The sequence below is a fragment of the Lacerta agilis genome, chromosome 2 (assembly GCF_009819535.1).
Source record: "Lacerta agilis isolate rLacAgi1 chromosome 2, rLacAgi1.pri, whole genome shotgun sequence".
Taxonomy (NCBI): domain Eukaryota; kingdom Metazoa; phylum Chordata; class Lepidosauria; order Squamata; family Lacertidae; genus Lacerta; species Lacerta agilis.
The window spans coordinates 28551201-28568583 of NC_046313.1; the positions used below are offsets into that span (position 1 = coordinate 28551201).

Below are 17383 nucleotides of genomic sequence, written 5' to 3' on the forward strand. Positions count from 1 at the left end.
AAAAAGTAGTGCAGCACAATGCTATTCTATAGAGTCGTACCTCGTGTTGCGTTCGCTGTGGGTTGCGAACAGCATGAGTTACAAACGCACCGAACCCAGAGGTAACAGAACGGATTATTTCCAGATTCGGCGGGTTGTGCATGCGCAGAAACGTCAAATGACGTCACGTGCATGTGACGAATCGCAACCCGCGCTTGCGCAGAAGCGGCGCTGCGGGTTGCGGCCTGCTCAGGATGCCAACGGGGCTCCAGAACGGATCCTGTTCGCATCTAGTGGTACCACTGTACCGGTATGTTTAGCTGCAGATTTAAAATGTACCTGGGAAGGGCAAGTAACTCTTTGCTAAGTATACACATGTACAGCATGTATTAAAACAATTATATTCCCTATTAATTCTGTAGTGTGTATATAAAGTATATATAGCCTCAATTGATGCAATTGAGCATTAATGTTATGAGCAGAGTATAATTTCAACTAGCTATGAGTACGAAAGAGAATGCACACAACTATCTGGAAATCAAATTGAAAACTTGTTCTTTAAAATATTAACACAACCTTCTATGACTAACTGAATTTTGTACAGAAACAGTTACTTTTCCTCATTACCTTTAAATCAGGAAAGGCTAACTATGACTACTAGTCATGTTGGCTCTGGTAGATAAGGAGCTGGGAGTTCAAAATCGGGAAGGTTACCAGTTCAACACCCACTTCCAGTCATATTTTCTACATTAATGTAGTTAACACATCCACCATCACCGCATGCCTTAAACGTAGCCAATGTCAGGTTTTCCCAACTGAAATTTTCATCCAGTATTTATTACCGTAATAGGTATTTATGGAGATTAGTTTGATCTTGACAATTTGTTGCATATAATTAGTGACAGATCACAATGTCTAGCAAGTATCTACACTTGTATGCAAAGCTTTCCCCCTTTTTGTTTTGTTAAATGTATTTCTTTAAATAGAAATGCAATGATCAAAGATACTTCTGTAATTCTGGTACTGTTTCAGATTGATGCATTCCTACTCTCACCTTCAGCATTAGGATGCTGTGGTGCTGAAGTGAAAGTGTGCCAAAAACCATGAAGACACTGATTCTTTCATATTCAAAGCTGATAAATGGTGGGGAGAGAGAAACCTGTATCCTTGGATGGCACTGGCACAATCTTGAGGTTAATGCCCACCAAACATAGGAGATAAAGATCCCCTTCACCCCACTACAATATTGCAATATATACTCTGTTTTCCGATCTCACAAGACCTGAAAATGACTATATTATAACCCACTATATAAGCAGTAGTGAGAAAAGACCATAAAAAATGCCACCAAACAGATGTACTTGAAATAAGAATTCAATAGGGAATTGCAAGTTGAAAGACTAAATCTTTACTTGGCATGTTGCAGTCACTGAGTTTTCACAGCAACTTATTTTACAGTAAAAATACTGAGGTGGGACCAGCACTGAACTTTGGAATCAAGTGTTAAATACAAAAACGACTTTAACAAGAAATTTACTCCCTCATGACCACTAAGGGTGGAGCTTTTTCACTGGAGACCACCATCCTCTCCTTGCAAAAGCAGTCACACCAGTTGGCTTTAGCACAGACGAATAAGAGTCAGCACACAGGAGATGGGGAATATACAGTTTACAAGCCCATACGGGGGCAGAGTGGAGGAGAGAGACCTGAGAGAACAGAATCCCTCCCCTTAGGAAGGGCAATCAGCACCAACTCTTTTGCTAGGGGCCTGCAGCCAGACACCAGCTCCTCTACCTGTCTTGGCTTCTGCAGCCCCAAGACTAGGTTCCAGCTGCAACAGGAAGCAGACATTTACAGCTCTAGACACATTTCTATTTTATTACTGCCAAGGTGAAAAAGCCATCTTGGCCCAACAGGCAACCAGTAAAATTTTTCCCAAAAATAACTCAGTACAAAACAGATCTGTCTCAGAATTTAAAAAAAAGAGAGAAAGAAACCTTTACATGAGTTTGAAACCTATTCCAGAACATAAAAGTAAAACAAATTCCATTCTTGATATTAGTAGCCGCTGCCGCCATCCACCCTTCTTCTCCCACTGGGGAACATGGAATGAGATGTCTGCAGTCCTTCCCATGCACAAGATGCGCCAACAGCTTTAACTGGTGTCCATCTAAGAGAAAGAAAACCGTTTTAGTTGGCTGTCACCAGCTAAGTACCAAGACAAGAAATTCAGATAGTCAAGGGCACTTCCCCAAGCAGCACCGTACAACCAGAACCTGTGCAGCACTGTTTAACCATAACAAAATGCTTTTAAATAGCTTTTCGCTGCATCATTTATTTATTTCTGTGCATGTAGGCAAAGTTATTTAGCCAAGAAAGCAATCTGCACTTTCCCCAATATATCTCATACCTTTATAATATCATACATCTTTATACCTCAGTGCCGAGGAAAGTAATTCTCTAATACATTTTCACTAACAGCAGAAAGTGAACAGAGTTCACAGCAGCCTTTCCCAACTGGTGCCCTCCAGATGTTTTGGACTACAACTACCAGCAGCCCCAACCAGCACAGCCAACAATCAAGGATGATGAAACACTTAGTCCAGCAACATGTGAAGTGCAGCAGTTTGGGGAAGGCTGCAAACATGGCATGTACATAAATATCCACTCAAAACTAGAAGCAGTTACAGAATACTAGAGAAAGCTTAAAATCTGCATCCAAGTTGTATTTTGTACTCAGGAAACAGATGGCAGAATCACAATTAGCTGGCCTTTTCTATTAACTATAAAGTACTTTACAGTCCTGCATATTTAAATTTAGGTTTGGTTCTCCAAGAACCAAGATTTCAGTTCCAAGTAATGACTCATAATGGTAGCAGGAAGATGGTATGCAGCAAAGTCTACCCAGATTGACTTCTTTACAGGGCAGAAGTGTTAATAAAGAACACCATCCATCGCTGAGTTGAATCAGAGTAGCTGTGAAAATAGGATTGTGCAGCATGACTATGAAGCATGCCTAGAGCATGACAGCTGATATAGCACAGCAGAATGTGATACACTCCACAACCACAGGCTGTGTTCTATCAAAGATACCAAATCTAGTGAGTCACCAAATTCACCAGATTGAGTAGCACTCCACAAGAATCATAGTTTGCTACACTGTAGGAACTGACTCCACAGCTATGCAGCTAATTCTTGCGCACACAGTAGGGGACACATGAAAATCACTTGGAAACTAAACAAAAAAACTACAGACTGCTCTGCTTTAGTGCTGTGCCGACTATCTCCAAATGTCTTACTTTATGTGAAGTTGCACTTTTTCTCACAGATGACTGATTCATGTATGCCAGGCTCTGCCATCAGGCTCACCTCCCTCTCCCCACCACCACCCCCCATCCCTCAACTATTACTTACCCTGGCATTGTAAGCATCCAACTGTGCATCCAACTCTTCTGCAGAGAGCTGCTGTTTGGAACTCCTGCCAGCACCTCTACCTCTGCCCCTGTTGCCACGGCTGCCTCGTCTGCTGCCACCGCCAAAGCCACCCGAACCACCACGGTTTCTGGTCATGCCTCCTCTATTTACACTAAAAGCAAGAGATAAGACTGAATTACAGCAACCTACAAATAGAAACTGCATTACAGTAACCCACTGAAAGAAACTGCAATCTAAACCCTTCGCAAAAAACTCTGTAGAGAAGCCGAGTATGGTTATGTTAACATAACTACAATTTAAAAATCATTCTCCATGTTGTAAAATGACAGTGGGAAGTCCATCTATTATTTAATCTCTTGGAATCAAAAATACAAATGAACAGGGTCTGCACTAAAATTGAAGACATCCATATAGTTTATTAATCAATGTGAAACATCAAAATACAAATCTCCTACCTCTGTATTGGTCTTCTCTGTGTATCTATCTGTGATGTAACCAGCTGGATGTTCATGGGACGTCCTGGGAAAAATAAAAAGAACAAGTGTTTACAGCAACCTTGTAAGCAAGTTCATAAAAATTGCTGACCTGCAAAAAATATATTGGTCTGCTGACCCGAGAGTGAGGCAGGATCGAATTTTTCATCCTTCCTTCACCTGCCTGCTCACTTACCAGCATGAAATTCCATGCACTTGGTCAGCATGTTATTGTTGCCTATGTGTATGAGCAGAGTTCTCATTCATACCTTCTCCCACCCACTGAGTGAACATAAAATACATACCATCCAGGGGAACTCCGTTGTACTGTTTCATAGCCTTCAGTGCATCAGCCTTTCTCTCAAAATGGACATCTGCTGTACCTAGACTACGCCCAGAACGGTCATAGTGCACTGCTGCCTTCTTCAATGTCCCAAATTCTGCAAAAAGCTCCTAGAAAGCAAGAAAGCAAGATCTCACGTATGCTAGGACACAGTAAGAGGTTAGGCTGAGACAGTGACTGGTCCAAAGTCATGCAGTACGCTTTGTAGCAGAGTGGGAACCTGGTCCCCCAGGTCCTTGCCCAACACTCTTAAGCACTACACCTACACTGGCCATATCTGCACACTACATCTCAGCTAATACATTAGGATATCCTTAGTTCAAATATAAAATAAAGTACAAAAACATTAAAGAAAATTTCCTGTACTTCTATCTCCAAATTTCCTATAAAGAAAAAAATAGTTTTGCACCAATAACTCAGATAGGAAGTGAAGGAAATTTGAAGGACAGCATACAGTCCTGGATAATATGGCTAAAACAAATACCATGAGATAAACTTTTTAAAAGGCTCATCTGATTAAGGTCTCCTGTCAATCAATAATTTCAAGAGGCACCTTTCTATTCTTAAGACAGTGCCCACATCACTTTAATTTCATAAAGGCACCAAGGCCGTCACCAAGTACACCAGCTACAAGTAAACTTGGAAAGAACTACTCCACTTATTTTGTTTTTATGGGATGGCATCCAATTTCATTGTACTTGTACAATGACAACAAATAAATCTTTTATCTTATATATCTTATAAATGCTTTTAAATATACTGAAAACTGGAGCACCAGAATATGCTAACTGTAACTGCATGCCATCCCAAACTATGGAGGGCCCCCGGTTTAAGAGCAATTACTTCTTGTCCCGTAACTGCTCTTTTCTTGAAATTTACTCTTGAAAAGGGGTGGGGAAATGTAGTAATGGATCAGGGAGAAGTTAGTATATTACACAAGGGAAATCTAGAACAGCAATAGGAAACTACAATGTGAGTAAAATGACTAAACGACCAGCTACAACTATCCACTCCTGTTGGCTCCCTCTTATTGAAGACAAAGGAGAAAGTACCTGTATATCTGCATCCGATACTCCAAAATCCAGATTAGAGACAAGCAGCTTCCCGCCTGTCTCGACACCAGCCCCAGCACCGAAGCCACTCTCGAAGAGATCGTGTTGCCACTTTTCTGGGAGTTGCTTTGGCTGCGACGAGAGAGAAAACCCCATCAGTACAACGTAGCGTCCCACATAAACGGCGGCCCCATTGTTCTGCATTTCTGCTCAACCCGGGGGCGGAGGGGGGGGAACCCCTTCGTTTCCTCGCCCCGGTTGCCGTCAACAAGTGCTCCGAACTGGGTGGGCCTACGCGCACCAGGAACCCGAAACGACTCCGCCTTCTCCCGCCAACCCTCTTATCTCCGCGTGGGGGAGACCCCCCTCGACGCTCCCTCAAAGATCCCGGAACAAGTCCCGAGCCGCCCCAAGAAAGTTGACAAAACAAGCGGCCGGAGCGCAGTTCCAACCCGGGTAAAGGTGGGGCTCAGTCCGCGCCCGCTCCCCCAGGGACCTACCCGGCTGTAGGGCGCAGGCCTGTTCCTGCCGCCTCCCCGGGACAGGGCGCCTCTGTTCCGCACGGGGCCGCCCCCGCCTGCCCGGCCAGCTCCGCCTCGCCCGGCTCCGCCGCCTCGACCCGCAGCTCCCCTTCCGCGGCCTCGGCCGCCCCCGGCTCGGCCCCCGCCGCCCCGCTGGCTCCGGTTCAGCTTGATAATGTCGTCCAGAGACATATCCATTTTGTCGCCCATGATGGCGGCTCCCTCCGGCTCCCGGGGCCTACACTTCCGGCCGCGCTACACCGGGGACCGGATGCGGATAAGGCGGGGAGGACGGGCAAGCCGAGCGAGAGGAGGAGGAGGAGGAGGAGGAGGAGGGTGGGGGCGGGGAGAGAGAGAGATAGAGAGAGAGAAAGAGCGCGCACGTGCAGTCTCTCCTGGGCGAAAGAAAGAAGCAGCAGCAGGCGCCGTTGTCGCGTGAGGCTTTATGGGAGCTGGGCCCGCAAGGAAACATGGGAAGTCCCGTCAAGGGGCGGGACTTCCGGTACGAGGGGAGGTGAGCTTGGGCGCGGAGGTGCGACGGAGGGTGGAAGGTTACGTTTTGTTGGGTTTTTATCCTTGCTACCCCGGAGTCTGGCTGTTCTCCTCCTCGTACCGTTTTGCAGAGGGTTGAACTGAATGACCCTTGGGGTTCCCCTCCTATCATGGCTCCCTTGCTGCCCATTACACCTGGAATTGGTTCCCAGGCCTTCTAAATACTCTCTTCTGTGAGCTCGACCCCTTAAGTCTGCACCCCCAACTGAAACGAAACTTGTGTATTTGCATTTGCTCGCATTTGCTTCTATCTCTACTTCCTGGTCTTTCTGTCGTTTCCCTGACTGCTGAAAGTTAAGACTGTATTCTCTTTGGAGTGGGTACTTTTACTGTACTGTTTATGTGTTGTTCCTCTCTCTTGCTTATGTTACTTCTTTGGAACCTCAAAGTGATACAGAAGTGACAGCGGTGCAATATTTTTATTTAGACTGTTACAAGAATTCTGAGAATAAATGCACAAGGTAAACACACATATAAGTATATAAACAACATGTTTGAAATACCCGGTAGTACAGGAGAGCAATTCCTGAGGCCATCTTGACTCTTAGTAAACCCAAATATTTCCTCTGCAGAAGGAAATAGATTGGAGATTCCCATGAGTTCTTTTTGCTTACAAATCCTGTCTTAAGGGCACATTTGTGTATAAATAGGGTGGGCCTGTCAACTGGATGCAAAAGCCAAAGTACTAACCATTTCAAAAGAATGGCAAGATTGCCCAGGTAATGCAATCAGTAAAACATCAGATATCCTGGAGAGAAGCCACACACTCAAATTGTAGACCACCTCTTTCTGTGATGTGTGTATGATGCTTTTAGGGTAGTCTTTGGCTAAGAGATTTGGCAATGTCTATCTAAAGGGGCTTGCACACCTTTGTTCTGGGCCTCACCTCCTTGAAAGGAGAGGGGAACTCTGGTGCAACAGAAAAATCCAAGATCTGCCAACCCCCAAATTTTTTACAACAGAACTAAAGACAATGCCACAAAACTATTTGCTAGATTGGATTTTAGGAAAAAGGGGGAGGGGACCAAAATATATATTAGGGGGCATATTTTACTGGCCTGCTATTTGTAGTACTTAAGGTAAAGTAAAGTAAGTAAAGGAAAATGTAGTTCTTTTAACAGTGCTGGAGATGTTATGTTTTTCTCTTTGCCTTTCAAAGAACTCAGATGCTCCATTTATTTCTGTTGTTTAATTGCCTATTTAAACTCAGGTGCTCCCCCCACACACAGGAGGGAGGAGGAGGGACCCAGAACAAAGGTGTGCCGGAATATAGACATTTTAAATTGCCCGCCCTGGAGTCCACGACCACCCCCAGAACCATCATACCTACATCACAGAAAAGGCAGTCTACCAACAGAAATCTGAGTGCATTGTTTATCTCCTGTCCTTTCTCTCCTGTCTGATTATCTGATTGCATTATCTGGGTTTTGACTACTCTTTTGTTATTATAACTACTTAATTCCTGAACACAGGTCACAGGCTCACACCCTGTTCATATCTTGAATGTGCCCTTAAGACAGGATTTGTGAGGAAAGAGACAATGGGGAGGTTTCCCACTTTGACCTTTTAGAGAAATATTTGAGGTCAATTTGTTCAGGACCTAATCTGTGAGGTTTCAGACATGTGGTTTATATATACTATACAGTTATGAACATTTAATTTTTTATATATGACCTTAAAATTCTTATAACACAAAATATCAGATCTAAATGTCTGCAGTCACCTGAACTGCTGCCCCCAAATCCTATGCCTAATAGACCTGCCTGTCTTAGTTTGGGACTTCACTATAGGGAAATGGCAAGTAACATTTATGTAGCCATCTGCATTGTTGTGCTCTTATCTGTAATAGCTCATGCTTTCCTATAGTGGAGTTTTAAGATACAGTACAGCATAGAACTGATAAGGCGTGACACCTAAGAATTGTCCTAGCACCCTTGTAAGCTGGGAAAGTGGCCAGATGTTCTTAACTTACTGTTCTCTATCTGTAAATCTGACATACCATCGAGTCTTCTTCATAGTGTGTAGCCAAGATATTTAAGAGAAATTGTGCAAAACCTCTTAACATCTTTAGAGAAATGTGAAGAATGTACAGTTCTGAAGATCAGTCTTTTTAACTTGGAAGATCTGCAGAAACAGAAAACACCTTATTCAAGCTTTTACTTCTTCCCTCAGGTGCTATCTTAAGCTTTGTACGTAGTCTGGACACAATGAAAGTGAAAATCAAGAGCTGGCATGGGGTTGCCTCTTGGCTCTGGGTTGCCAATGATGAGAACTGTGGCATTTGCCGGATGGCCTTTAACGGCTGCTGCCCAGACTGTGAGTATCAGTTCACTGAGATTTTCCTTAACCCTTGTGCACCGTCTTCTCCCAACTTTGCTCTAATGGAACCTATGTTTTGCAGGTAAAGTGCCTGGAGATGACTGTCCCCTAGTGTGGGGCCAGTGTTCCCACTGCTTCCACATGCATTGCATTCTCAAATGGCTTAACTCCCAGCAAGTCCAGCAACACTGCCCAATGTGTCGACAGGAATGGAAGTTCAAAGAGTGACACTGGCAAGATTTCTTCCTCTCCCCAACACCTCTTCGGCTTTTGTGGACTAATTTATTCCCCACTCCCTTCTCCAAGCTTGGCAAGCTTGACCTTCATCCTTCCCAGAGCTGCTGAATTGAGAGGTGGATGTGGGAACACAGCTGCTGCATGTTACAATATCCTATGTTTTTGCCTCTGTCTGTGCTGTGATCACAAAGTCTCTACAATGTATGAAATATAAGGCTATTCTGGTTGGAAGGTTAGAATATCAGACGGGCAAATGTCATGAGAGATTTGTGCTATTTTACAACATCTGAACCCCCTCGTTAATGTTCATGTCTGCGTCTCGTTAATGTTCATGTCTGCGTCTTGGTGAATTGCCTTGGTAATGCACGTGAGGTGTTTGCAAATGAGGCCTGCTTTGTTGAACTGCACAAAAGGTTGAGATGTTCTAAATCTTGTTAAACTTATACCCCAACTATTGTAGTCTCTTTAAAACCATTTGTCATTTATTTTTAATTATTGTTTAATAATAAGAACAACAAACATCACCAACTATTGCGTTCTGAGGCATGAAGCAGCTAAACCTCTTTTATGTTTCTTACGAGTAGCGCTTATATATGAAAAAGGATTCTTGGTTTCCTGTTGCTTTGTAGCCCCACTGGTATCAATATAATTTGGTCCAGGATCTAACCTTTTGAGTGTAAATAGTGTTAGAGATTGGGGGATGCTCTAGGCTTGTGTCCTCATCTTACTACACATTTGGCCTGCAGTACAATAATATGTTTGTTCCCAAAAGGCTGTAATACCAGATCTTTCTGATTGCCAAGTGCTTGCCCACAGTGAGTTACCATTTGTACATGGGATGGTTCCAGTAAATTTTGTGACTCATTCCTTTAATGTTCCTGCCTCTTTCTTTCATCCACATGGTGATTCTTCAAGAGTGCAGTTTTCTTATCTGTGGCCAATGCATTGAGATGATAGGATGTGACCTGTGGGGAAGGGGGATGTCCTCGTTCTTCTTAAAAGCATAACTAAAATTACTTTTAATGTGAAAAATACTCTTGCACTAGCTTAGCTGTGTAGCCACACAGCCTACAGACCAGCTGTTTGTGATGCTTCATCCTGGCTGTTGGGTGCCCAGGCCTTTCTGCTGTGTATGCTACCCCCGCCTGCAATGTGTAATTGGCACCCCTTTATGGCACCCAAATGAGAAGGTGGTGTTAGTAAACGATTCCAATCTGTGACCTTTCGAACACAGATTATGGTATTGCTAACAAAATGGTAAGCTTACTCTCCTAAAGGGAAAATTTCCAGAGGCAAAAAGGCTACCTCTCAGTGCCCCCAAAGCCCTCCCCGCTTTGAGAGATGTGTCCTTTCAAAGCAACCCCCCCTCAAAAAAAAACAGCGATAGACTCTTGACAACTAAAAAAGGCCACAGAATTTCACTTCAGTTAACATATGTTCTACATTAGTGTTTCTAAAATACAATGAAGCCCCACTTTTACACCCAAAAAGTTTATTCTAGGGTGTGAAAGGGTGAGAGAAGTGCCTGCATGAAGTACAGCTTGTCCTTTGTGTTTTCTCATGAGTCACTGTTTTGTATCTGTTTTGCAGATATGCCTGCAATTTATGCGGGGGTTATATTCTGGGGATCGCTCCTGAAGGCAAAACCATATAGTCACCATGTGTTGGGTTCAGTGGCAGGTGGAATTGCCAGATATTTTTCTTGGGAGATATTTCCCCCTTTTTATTTTTATTATTGCCAAGTGCATAGAGCTGAATGGAAACAAGTTACCGTATTTTTCGCTCCATAAGAGGCACTTTTTTCCTCCTGAAAAGTAAGGAGAAATACCTGTGCATCTTATGGAGCGAATGGTGGTCCCTGGAGCTGAATTGCCCAGGGGCCAAAAGCAGATTGTGCTTTTTATTTTACAAAGAGAAAAGGGAGTGTTGAAAGGACCCCGCTCAGCAGCTGATCAGCAAGAGATCGGGAGAGAGATAAGAGTCCCGGCTCCCTTTCAGCCCCACCCTCCTTTGTTGAATGTGCTGCAGAGGGAGGTTGTTTGTTTCCCCAGGACATGTGACTGGCTGATCAGATTATCTGTCTGGAAACTGTAGAAACGGCTCCCTTTCCTTAAGATTTTTCAGAAATGTGAGTTAAACCCCATAAAAATGGGGCTTTTCCTCTTTGCTTTTCCCCCTTTGCAAAAGGAGCTTTGCTTTTTCCCCTTTGCTAAAAAAGCTGCAAAACTTTTAGCTGATCCTCAAAAAAGCCAGGGCTTTTCCTTTTGCAAAAAAGCTGCAAAACTTTTAGCTGATCCTCAAAAAAACCCAAAAAAAACCCAGGGCTTTTAGAGGAGGAAAGCCAGAAAAATATTTTTTTTTCTTGTTTCCTCCTCTAAAAATGAGGTGCGCCCTATGGTCCGGTGCAATCCTATGGAGCAAAAAATACGGTAAATGTGTGTAAGTTGTGAGCTTACTCTGTTAGATGAGGGCTAGTGCACGGCTGCAACTCATGCAGAGGCACAGTGGGCAACAGAATCCTCTGAGAATTCTGCCATATGTGAGGGAATGATCCAGCTACATCCAAATGCAGAGATGTTGCAGAATTTCCTATCGCCAGCAGTGGCTGGAAGGAGGCAATGCAAGAGAAGAGATGCCACTGTCACCCTCCTGTTTATTATTTAGACTCAGGAATAATTTATTTCTCCTCATATCAAAATTGGTGATTACCGTTCAACCTGTTTATATAGTTAATACAAAAGCAAGAGTTACAGGATTATTGTGTCTAAAATTCTTCACCTTGTTCTCAGTCCAAGAGTTCTGCAATGGTGCTGGTTGACTCCTTAGCTCCAGCTACTGTGGCCAATGGTCAGGGACGATCAGAGTTGTGGTCCAGTGATATCTGGAGGACTACATTCTGTTTACCTGTTCTAAAGTATTTCACACTTAATGCTTTGTTGCAGGAAAGCCTTGGTAACTTGAAATTTGTTCTTTGTCCAATATATCAACTGAGGTGCCAAGTATGGTTCATGCTGTCATTTCAATCTGCAGAAAGTGTCAGCGTTAAAGTATGTGTCTGAACCCAAATGCATGTCCAGCACTCTAATGAAGTAATAACCAGTCCATAATTTTAATGGTAGGTTTATTGTAGCTGTGAGAGACAGAATAACAACAGGAAAATCCCCAGAAACCCAGAAGACAAAAGTCATAGATTGATGTGCATTATAATGAGTGAAATAAGTATTTGATCCCTTTGCAAAAGATGACTTAGTACTTGGTGGCAAAACCCTTGTTGGCAATTACAGAGGTCAGACGTTTCTTGTAGGTGGCCAGCAGGTTTGCACACATCTCAGGAGGTATTTTGTCCCACTCTTCTTTGCAGATCCTCTGTCATATTAGGTTAATACCAGCCTTTTTTACACGTGCCACAATCTACAGTCATAAACCACAGAAAAAGTTCAGATTGACATCAGGGATCCAAAAATTATTCAAACATGTTCACACATCCATTTTCTAGAGCAGGGGTGGAGTCAATGTGCCCTCCAGAAAGTTATGGATTCAATCAGCCCCAGCCAGTAAGTCCAGGGTTCAGGGAATTGTAGTCCCAATAACAGCAGGGCAATGTAACATTGGCTACACCTCTATACAGATGTGAGGGAACATTTGCCCTTCCAGTTGTTGAACTACAACGCGTCAGCTGCAGCAAGTATGACCAATGGGAGGAGTTGTTCAACATCAGGAGAACCAAAGTTTCCCCACACCTCTTTTATGATTTACTGTATTTCAAGCCCCCACTCCCTGAATGAGTGAAAGTGCACAGCATCATAAAGTCAATACAACAATTAAAATGTTTAAAATGACACTGCTAAATAATTTATCAATCTCTAATAGCATTCCATTTCTGGACAAAAATGTCTGAAGCTTATAACTAAATATCTGTAATGCGGTAAACAGTTCCACCAATGGGGCACTGCCACAGAGAAGGCTCTGCCTTGCTGCTGCCCCATGGGCCAAAACTATTTGTGGTATCACCAGCAGGGCCTCCCTGCTGATTTTAAAGCACGGGTTGGTCAGTGTTGAGAGAGATGATCTCAAGCCTATAGGACGTTGTACATCAACTTGTTGAATTGGGTCTGAAACTCACAGGCAGCCAGTCCAATGTTTTCAGGACTACGGTCCTACCACATTTAATATCTGGCAGCTGCATTGATCCTCTGTTTGACCATGATTTTGCTAGGCAATTGCTCTGTGGACTGGCAAAAGGAAATACAGTACCGGTAAGTCTTTTCCATTCTACACTTCCTTTGAGGAGCCTTGAATAGCTTGAGTGGTGATTATGTGGAAATTCAGTGTTAGCACGACATTTAGATAAATGGGGTCTTTCAGGCTCTCTGAAGGTCAGTACAGAAATCTCTGCTTCAACATTGTCCAATCATGCCTGAAGTTTTTTCTGTATAACTAGCACTGCAAGAGCACTAAAAGGTTGAAAATTTGTATTTGTTTCCTAATCATAACGAAACTCATGAGAATTAGTTCAGTAGTTCTTATGCAAAAAATTTTTTTACATGCAGCCACTAAGGATGTGGTTTGAAGTGGAAGGATCCTGGTACCTTTTCCTCAACATGGGTAAAAGTGACCCAACAAGTGTTGATGTTTCGTTGGAAAAAGGACAGGACAGAGAAAGCTGCCTTGTCTTCCCTTAAACTGCAGCCTCATCAACTGCATAATTTCTAGGAAAAAGTAACAGTCAAGCCTAAACAATGATCCCAATCAAGTATTCTTTAAGGTTGCAACCCAAGGATCCAATATGAAATCAATGGTACATCTATCGATCTAAGTCGATTTGAATCATAGCAGCACAAATTCGACCTGGTACTGTATCCCTGGGCAAAGGTATTTGTCCTATAAACTAATCGTAGTCAGAAGCTGCCTCTCTTCAGATGAGCTGGTATCATAGCTGCCTGCCAGTGCAAATGAAGGAAAACGCCACAAGAGGGCATTAGAAAACATGACACCTTTTATTCATCGTGCCGGTATAAAAACTCTGTACTTTTATTCCTCTATAAAGAGAATTTTGTTTGATGGCACCTTCCGAAAAACTTTAAATAAGCTTTTAATTCCAAATTTGACAAGCGATCAGGATTCTCCCGCACAGCGGTGGAGCCGCACGTAAATAAAAGCCTACTTTGTAATTCCACCCAAGTTAAAGCATATTTCAGCAGCATCTGCTTCAGCAAAGGGACAGCTCCCTTGAACAGAAAACAGGCGACTGGAACAGAGAAAAGGAACGGGTAGTAGCCGTGTTGGTCTGCCATAGTGGAAACAAAATTTAAAAAAATCCTTCCAGTAGCACCTTAGAGACCAACTAAGCTTATTATTGGTATGAGCTTTCGTGTGCATGCACACTTTTTCATATAAAAGGAAGTGTACATGTGAGCGAGGCAAGGAAATGGGAGAGCGCAGCTCATTCCAGAAAAGAGAAATTCCGGTCAACATTCAGCTCTTTTTCCTGATTAATTAACCTAGAATAGATACTTAAAATCAAAGCAAATTATAGCATCCCGTAGATGGATGGAAAGGGACTGCCATTGCTTTACTCCATGGGTAGGCAAACTGAGGCCCGGGGGCCGGATCCGGCCCAATCGCCTTCTAAATCCGGCCCACGGGTCCGGGAATCAGCGTGTTTTTACATGAGTAGAATGTGTATTTTATTTAAAAAGCATCACTGGATTATTTGTAGGGCCTGCCTGGTGTTTTTACAAGACTAGAATGTGTGCTTTTATTTAAAACGCATCTCTTGGTTATTTGTGGGGCATAGGAATTTGTTCATTCGCCCCCCCCAACAAGGTCTGAGGGACAGTAGACCGGCCCCCTGCTGAAAAAGTATGCTGACCCCTGCTCTGCTTATGGGTGAAGTAACCTGTCCTTTTAAGTGAATTCATCCCAAGGCAGTAAGACCTTAGGGTCAGCTTTAGACACAGAGAAAAAAAACCTCCTTAAAAAAAAAAAAGAAACCACGATTTTTAAATGCCCTTTTACAGTAAATTAGCCTTTGGTCACAAAACTTTATGTACAGCAGAGCTATCTCACTCCTCCCCACTCCTTGTGTCTAGGGGTGTGGGGGGGGGGAGATCTTCCGCAACTACCACCTGCATGGCAATTCCGCCTTCTGTGGTCTCCTAACCCACAACGCTTTCAATGTAGTTGGAAGTTTCTTCGGCGCGGGAGAGAAAGGAAGCCAGCTCCTGCGTTGCATTCCTAGCTAGCCTGTTGGAAGGGGCTGGGTCAGCGAGGCAGGGAGCAGGACATCCGAAGTAGCGGCCGCGACAGGAGGCTGCGCTTTGGCAACCCCCTGCCTGCCTGCCTGCCTGCCCCTCCGATTCTCAGCCTTGAGCTGGCGACGTGAAGCTCAAGTGACACGTCTAAAGAGCAAGGACCAAGGGAAGGGTCGTCGCTCCCCCAGGGCAGAGCAACTACTTTGCTCGCAGGGCAAACAGACAGTCCTCAGCAGCATCCTTAAAAGGCGAGCTTGTAACCTAAGGTTAACTACGAGGTTGGTGAATCGAGCCCGCCCACCCATGGACTTTGCAGGGTTAATACTATTACTATTACAAAGGCTAAATGACCCTCGAGTCGAGATACCTTCCAACTCTACCATTCTGAGCGCGCCAGAACCACAGAGGAAGCTCCCCCCCTTCAGCCCCGAGGGACATCCTTCCGAATAAGGCTCAGGAACAGGCCGCCTCCCTCTCTCCACGCAGCCTCGACGCCCCCACACCGCTCCTCTCCCCCCCGCCCGCCAGGTCTCCCGCAGCTCCGGGGGGCTGGGGGGGGGGGCTTCGGGAAGAGGCTGGGCCGCCCCGCCTCCGCTCTCTTCTCCCCGATATAAGGAGCCGCCGACGGCGCCGCCTGCCCAAAGAAGCCGCCGTCGTGGCCGAGCGCACCATGCCGGGAGCCGGGACTTTGGCGCTGCTCTGCCTCGCCGTGGCTGCGCTCCTCAGCCCGCCCGCCGACGCATGGTACAAGCAGACGGCTGGTCCCAGCTACTACTCGGTGGGCAGGGCGTCGGGGCTGCTGTCCGGCATCCGCCGCTCACCTTACATGCGCCGCTCCGACGACACGGACAGCACCAGCACCAGCGCCGAGAGTAGCCCCGGCGCCGCCGCCTCCTTCTTGATGTCCGAGCCGCGCCAAAACCCCAGCGGGCTGCGCAACATGGTGAGCTGCCGCAGGGCCCCGCTAGGGGGCTCCCGGATGGTGGTGGGCAACGCAAGTAGCATCCCCTGGAAGAGGGGAGGGTCCCGGGTGGAGAAGGCAGCTGAGCTGTGGGAGGGAGGAAGTTTATTTTATATGCATTGTGGTTTATTTTAATGCATTGCATTGTATGTTTATTATTGCTGAGTTATAGCGTACATTAGCCGCTCCCGAAAAGTTGTATTAATCAGATAATTATAGTAATAGTATTAATCAGCATTTTCTAACTTTTTAAATTAAAAAAGCCTATATGGTTTTATACCTATATTTTTTACCTATAAAAATCTGAGAGAAAATATTTATTTGCTGCTCTCTAGCTAAACAGGCCGTCGGGTCGCACTGTATCAAGCAGGTAAAGATATTGCAATGATTGAAGGGCCCGGGAGACGCGCAGCTCCATCCTGGACACACACATCTAAAGGCTCTTCTGCTTCGTGGGACTTCCCCGAAGTGCTTTAGGATCGCAGCAGTAGCCGGCCCTGCGCGCAGCAAGCCGGGGAGGGAGGGAAGCCTGAAGCTGGTGCCCCCGGGCCCTGCTTTGCCCTCTCACTTTCCCCCTTTCCCTTTGCAGGCGGTGTGTGTGAAGGAGGTGGCCCCGGAGCTGCAGAGCTGCCAGCTGTTGCCTGGCTTGCCCAGCGTCATCCAGTGCAAAGCCGATGTCACCGTCTCGCTGGACCCCGAGGACTGCGCCAGCGCTTGAGCCCCGACGGGGCGTCCTTCCCCCTAGAGCCCGGAGTGAGGCATCCGGACTGGGCGAGGAGAGGGAGGGAGGCAGCGGCTGGGGCAGGCGGCTGCTCTCTAGCCAAAGCGACCGACTCCGGGAGTGTGTGTTTTTTTCTCCTGCATCTCATAATAAAGGCGCTTTAAACGGCTCTTGTGCTTGCCTGGGTTTCTTGATAGAACAGGTTGAACAAAGTTATTGGCTCCACAGACGGAGACAGCGGGAAGAGAAAGATGACGTCTCTGTGGTCAAAATCTGAGTAAACATAATGTGAACTCAGTGGGGCTCCATTCTGACCAGGCATATATCCAGAACAGGCTTTAGCGCGGTGCTCAGAGGTGCTACTACTAGCACCGCCCAGAGGGTTTCACGTTTGGAGCGACAAAGCTGGGACAGAACTTTCAGAGAAACAGAGCGGGTTTTCACGCTGCTTTGCTAAAATGGTCCCCAGGTTTCTCACCTCCTAGTCCTGAGATTCAAAGGCAATCAAGGCTAACCAGGAAGATCAAGTATTTCTA

The 17383-nt window shown here is 45.2% G+C and overlaps 3 protein-coding genes across 4 annotated transcripts; 2 read left to right on the forward strand and 1 right to left on the reverse strand.

The window, feature by feature from the left end:
* Positions 1–1364: 1364 nt before the first annotated feature.
* On the reverse strand, positions 1365–6132 carry ALYREF (Aly/REF export factor). 2 transcript variants are annotated; one of them, XM_033139094.1, is made up of 6 exons: positions 5783–6130; positions 5283–5414; positions 4193–4340; positions 3870–3933; positions 3394–3565; positions 1365–2149 (listed from the first exon to the last, which is right to left on the reverse strand). In XM_033139094.1, exons 1-6 carry the CDS (start codon positions 6011–6013, stop codon positions 2135–2137), a joined length of 762 nt encoding a protein of 253 aa, XP_032994985.1. In that variant the 5' UTR covers positions 6014–6130; the 3' UTR covers positions 1365–2134. The 2 variants fall into 2 exon arrangements, with proteins under 2 accessions (XP_032994985.1, XP_032994986.1); XM_033139095.1 differs by lacking the exon at positions 1365–2149 and having other exon boundaries at positions 3364–3565; positions 5783–6132.
* A 130-nt stretch (positions 6133–6262) lies between these two features.
* On the forward strand, positions 6263–9784 carry ANAPC11 (anaphase promoting complex subunit 11). Its single transcript, XM_033139097.1, has 3 exons — positions 6263–6317; positions 8528–8671; positions 8757–9784. The coding sequence occupies exons 2-3, from the start codon at positions 8563–8565 to the stop codon at positions 8900–8902; spliced, it is 255 nt and encodes an 84-aa protein (XP_032994988.1). The 5' UTR covers positions 6263–6317; positions 8528–8562; the 3' UTR covers positions 8903–9784.
* Positions 9785–15797: 6013 nt separating this feature from the next.
* NPB (neuropeptide B) lies at positions 15798–17016 on the forward strand. The gene is made up of 2 exons (XM_033142536.1): positions 15798–16108; positions 16716–17016. The coding sequence occupies exons 1-2, from the start codon at positions 15836–15838 to the stop codon at positions 16842–16844; spliced, it is 402 nt and encodes a 133-aa protein (XP_032998427.1). The 5' UTR covers positions 15798–15835; the 3' UTR covers positions 16845–17016.
* The last annotated feature ends 367 nt before the right edge of the window (positions 17017–17383 follow it).

Excerpts from the sequence above, each read along its gene's own strand:
- NPB (XM_033142536.1), top strand. The coding sequence starts at position 15,836 with ATGCCGGGAGCCGGGACTTTGGCGCTGCTCTGCCTCGCCGTGGCTGCG. Across the intron at positions 16,109-16,715 it reads CCAGCGGGCTGCGCAACATG|GCGGTGTGTGTGAAGGAGGT; the intron begins GTGAGCTGCCGC and ends TTCCCTTTGCAG.
- ALYREF (XM_033139094.1), bottom strand. The coding sequence starts at position 6,013 with ATGGGCGACAAAATGGATATGTCTCTGGACGACATTATCAAGCTGAAC. Across the intron at positions 5,415-5,782 it reads GGCCTGCGCCCTACAGCCGG|CCAAAGCAACTCCCAGAAAA; the intron begins GTAGGTCCCTGG and ends CTCTCGTCGCAG. Across the intron at positions 3,934-4,192 it reads CAACGGAGTTCCCCTGGATG|GACGTCCCATGAACATCCAG; the intron begins GTATGTATTTTA and ends TATTTTTCCCAG.
- ANAPC11 (XM_033139097.1), top strand. The coding sequence starts at position 8,563 with ATGAAAGTGAAAATCAAGAGCTGGCATGGGGTTGCCTCTTGGCTCTGG. Across the intron at positions 8,672-8,756 it reads TAACGGCTGCTGCCCAGACT|GTAAAGTGCCTGGAGATGAC; the intron begins GTGAGTATCAGT and ends TATGTTTTGCAG.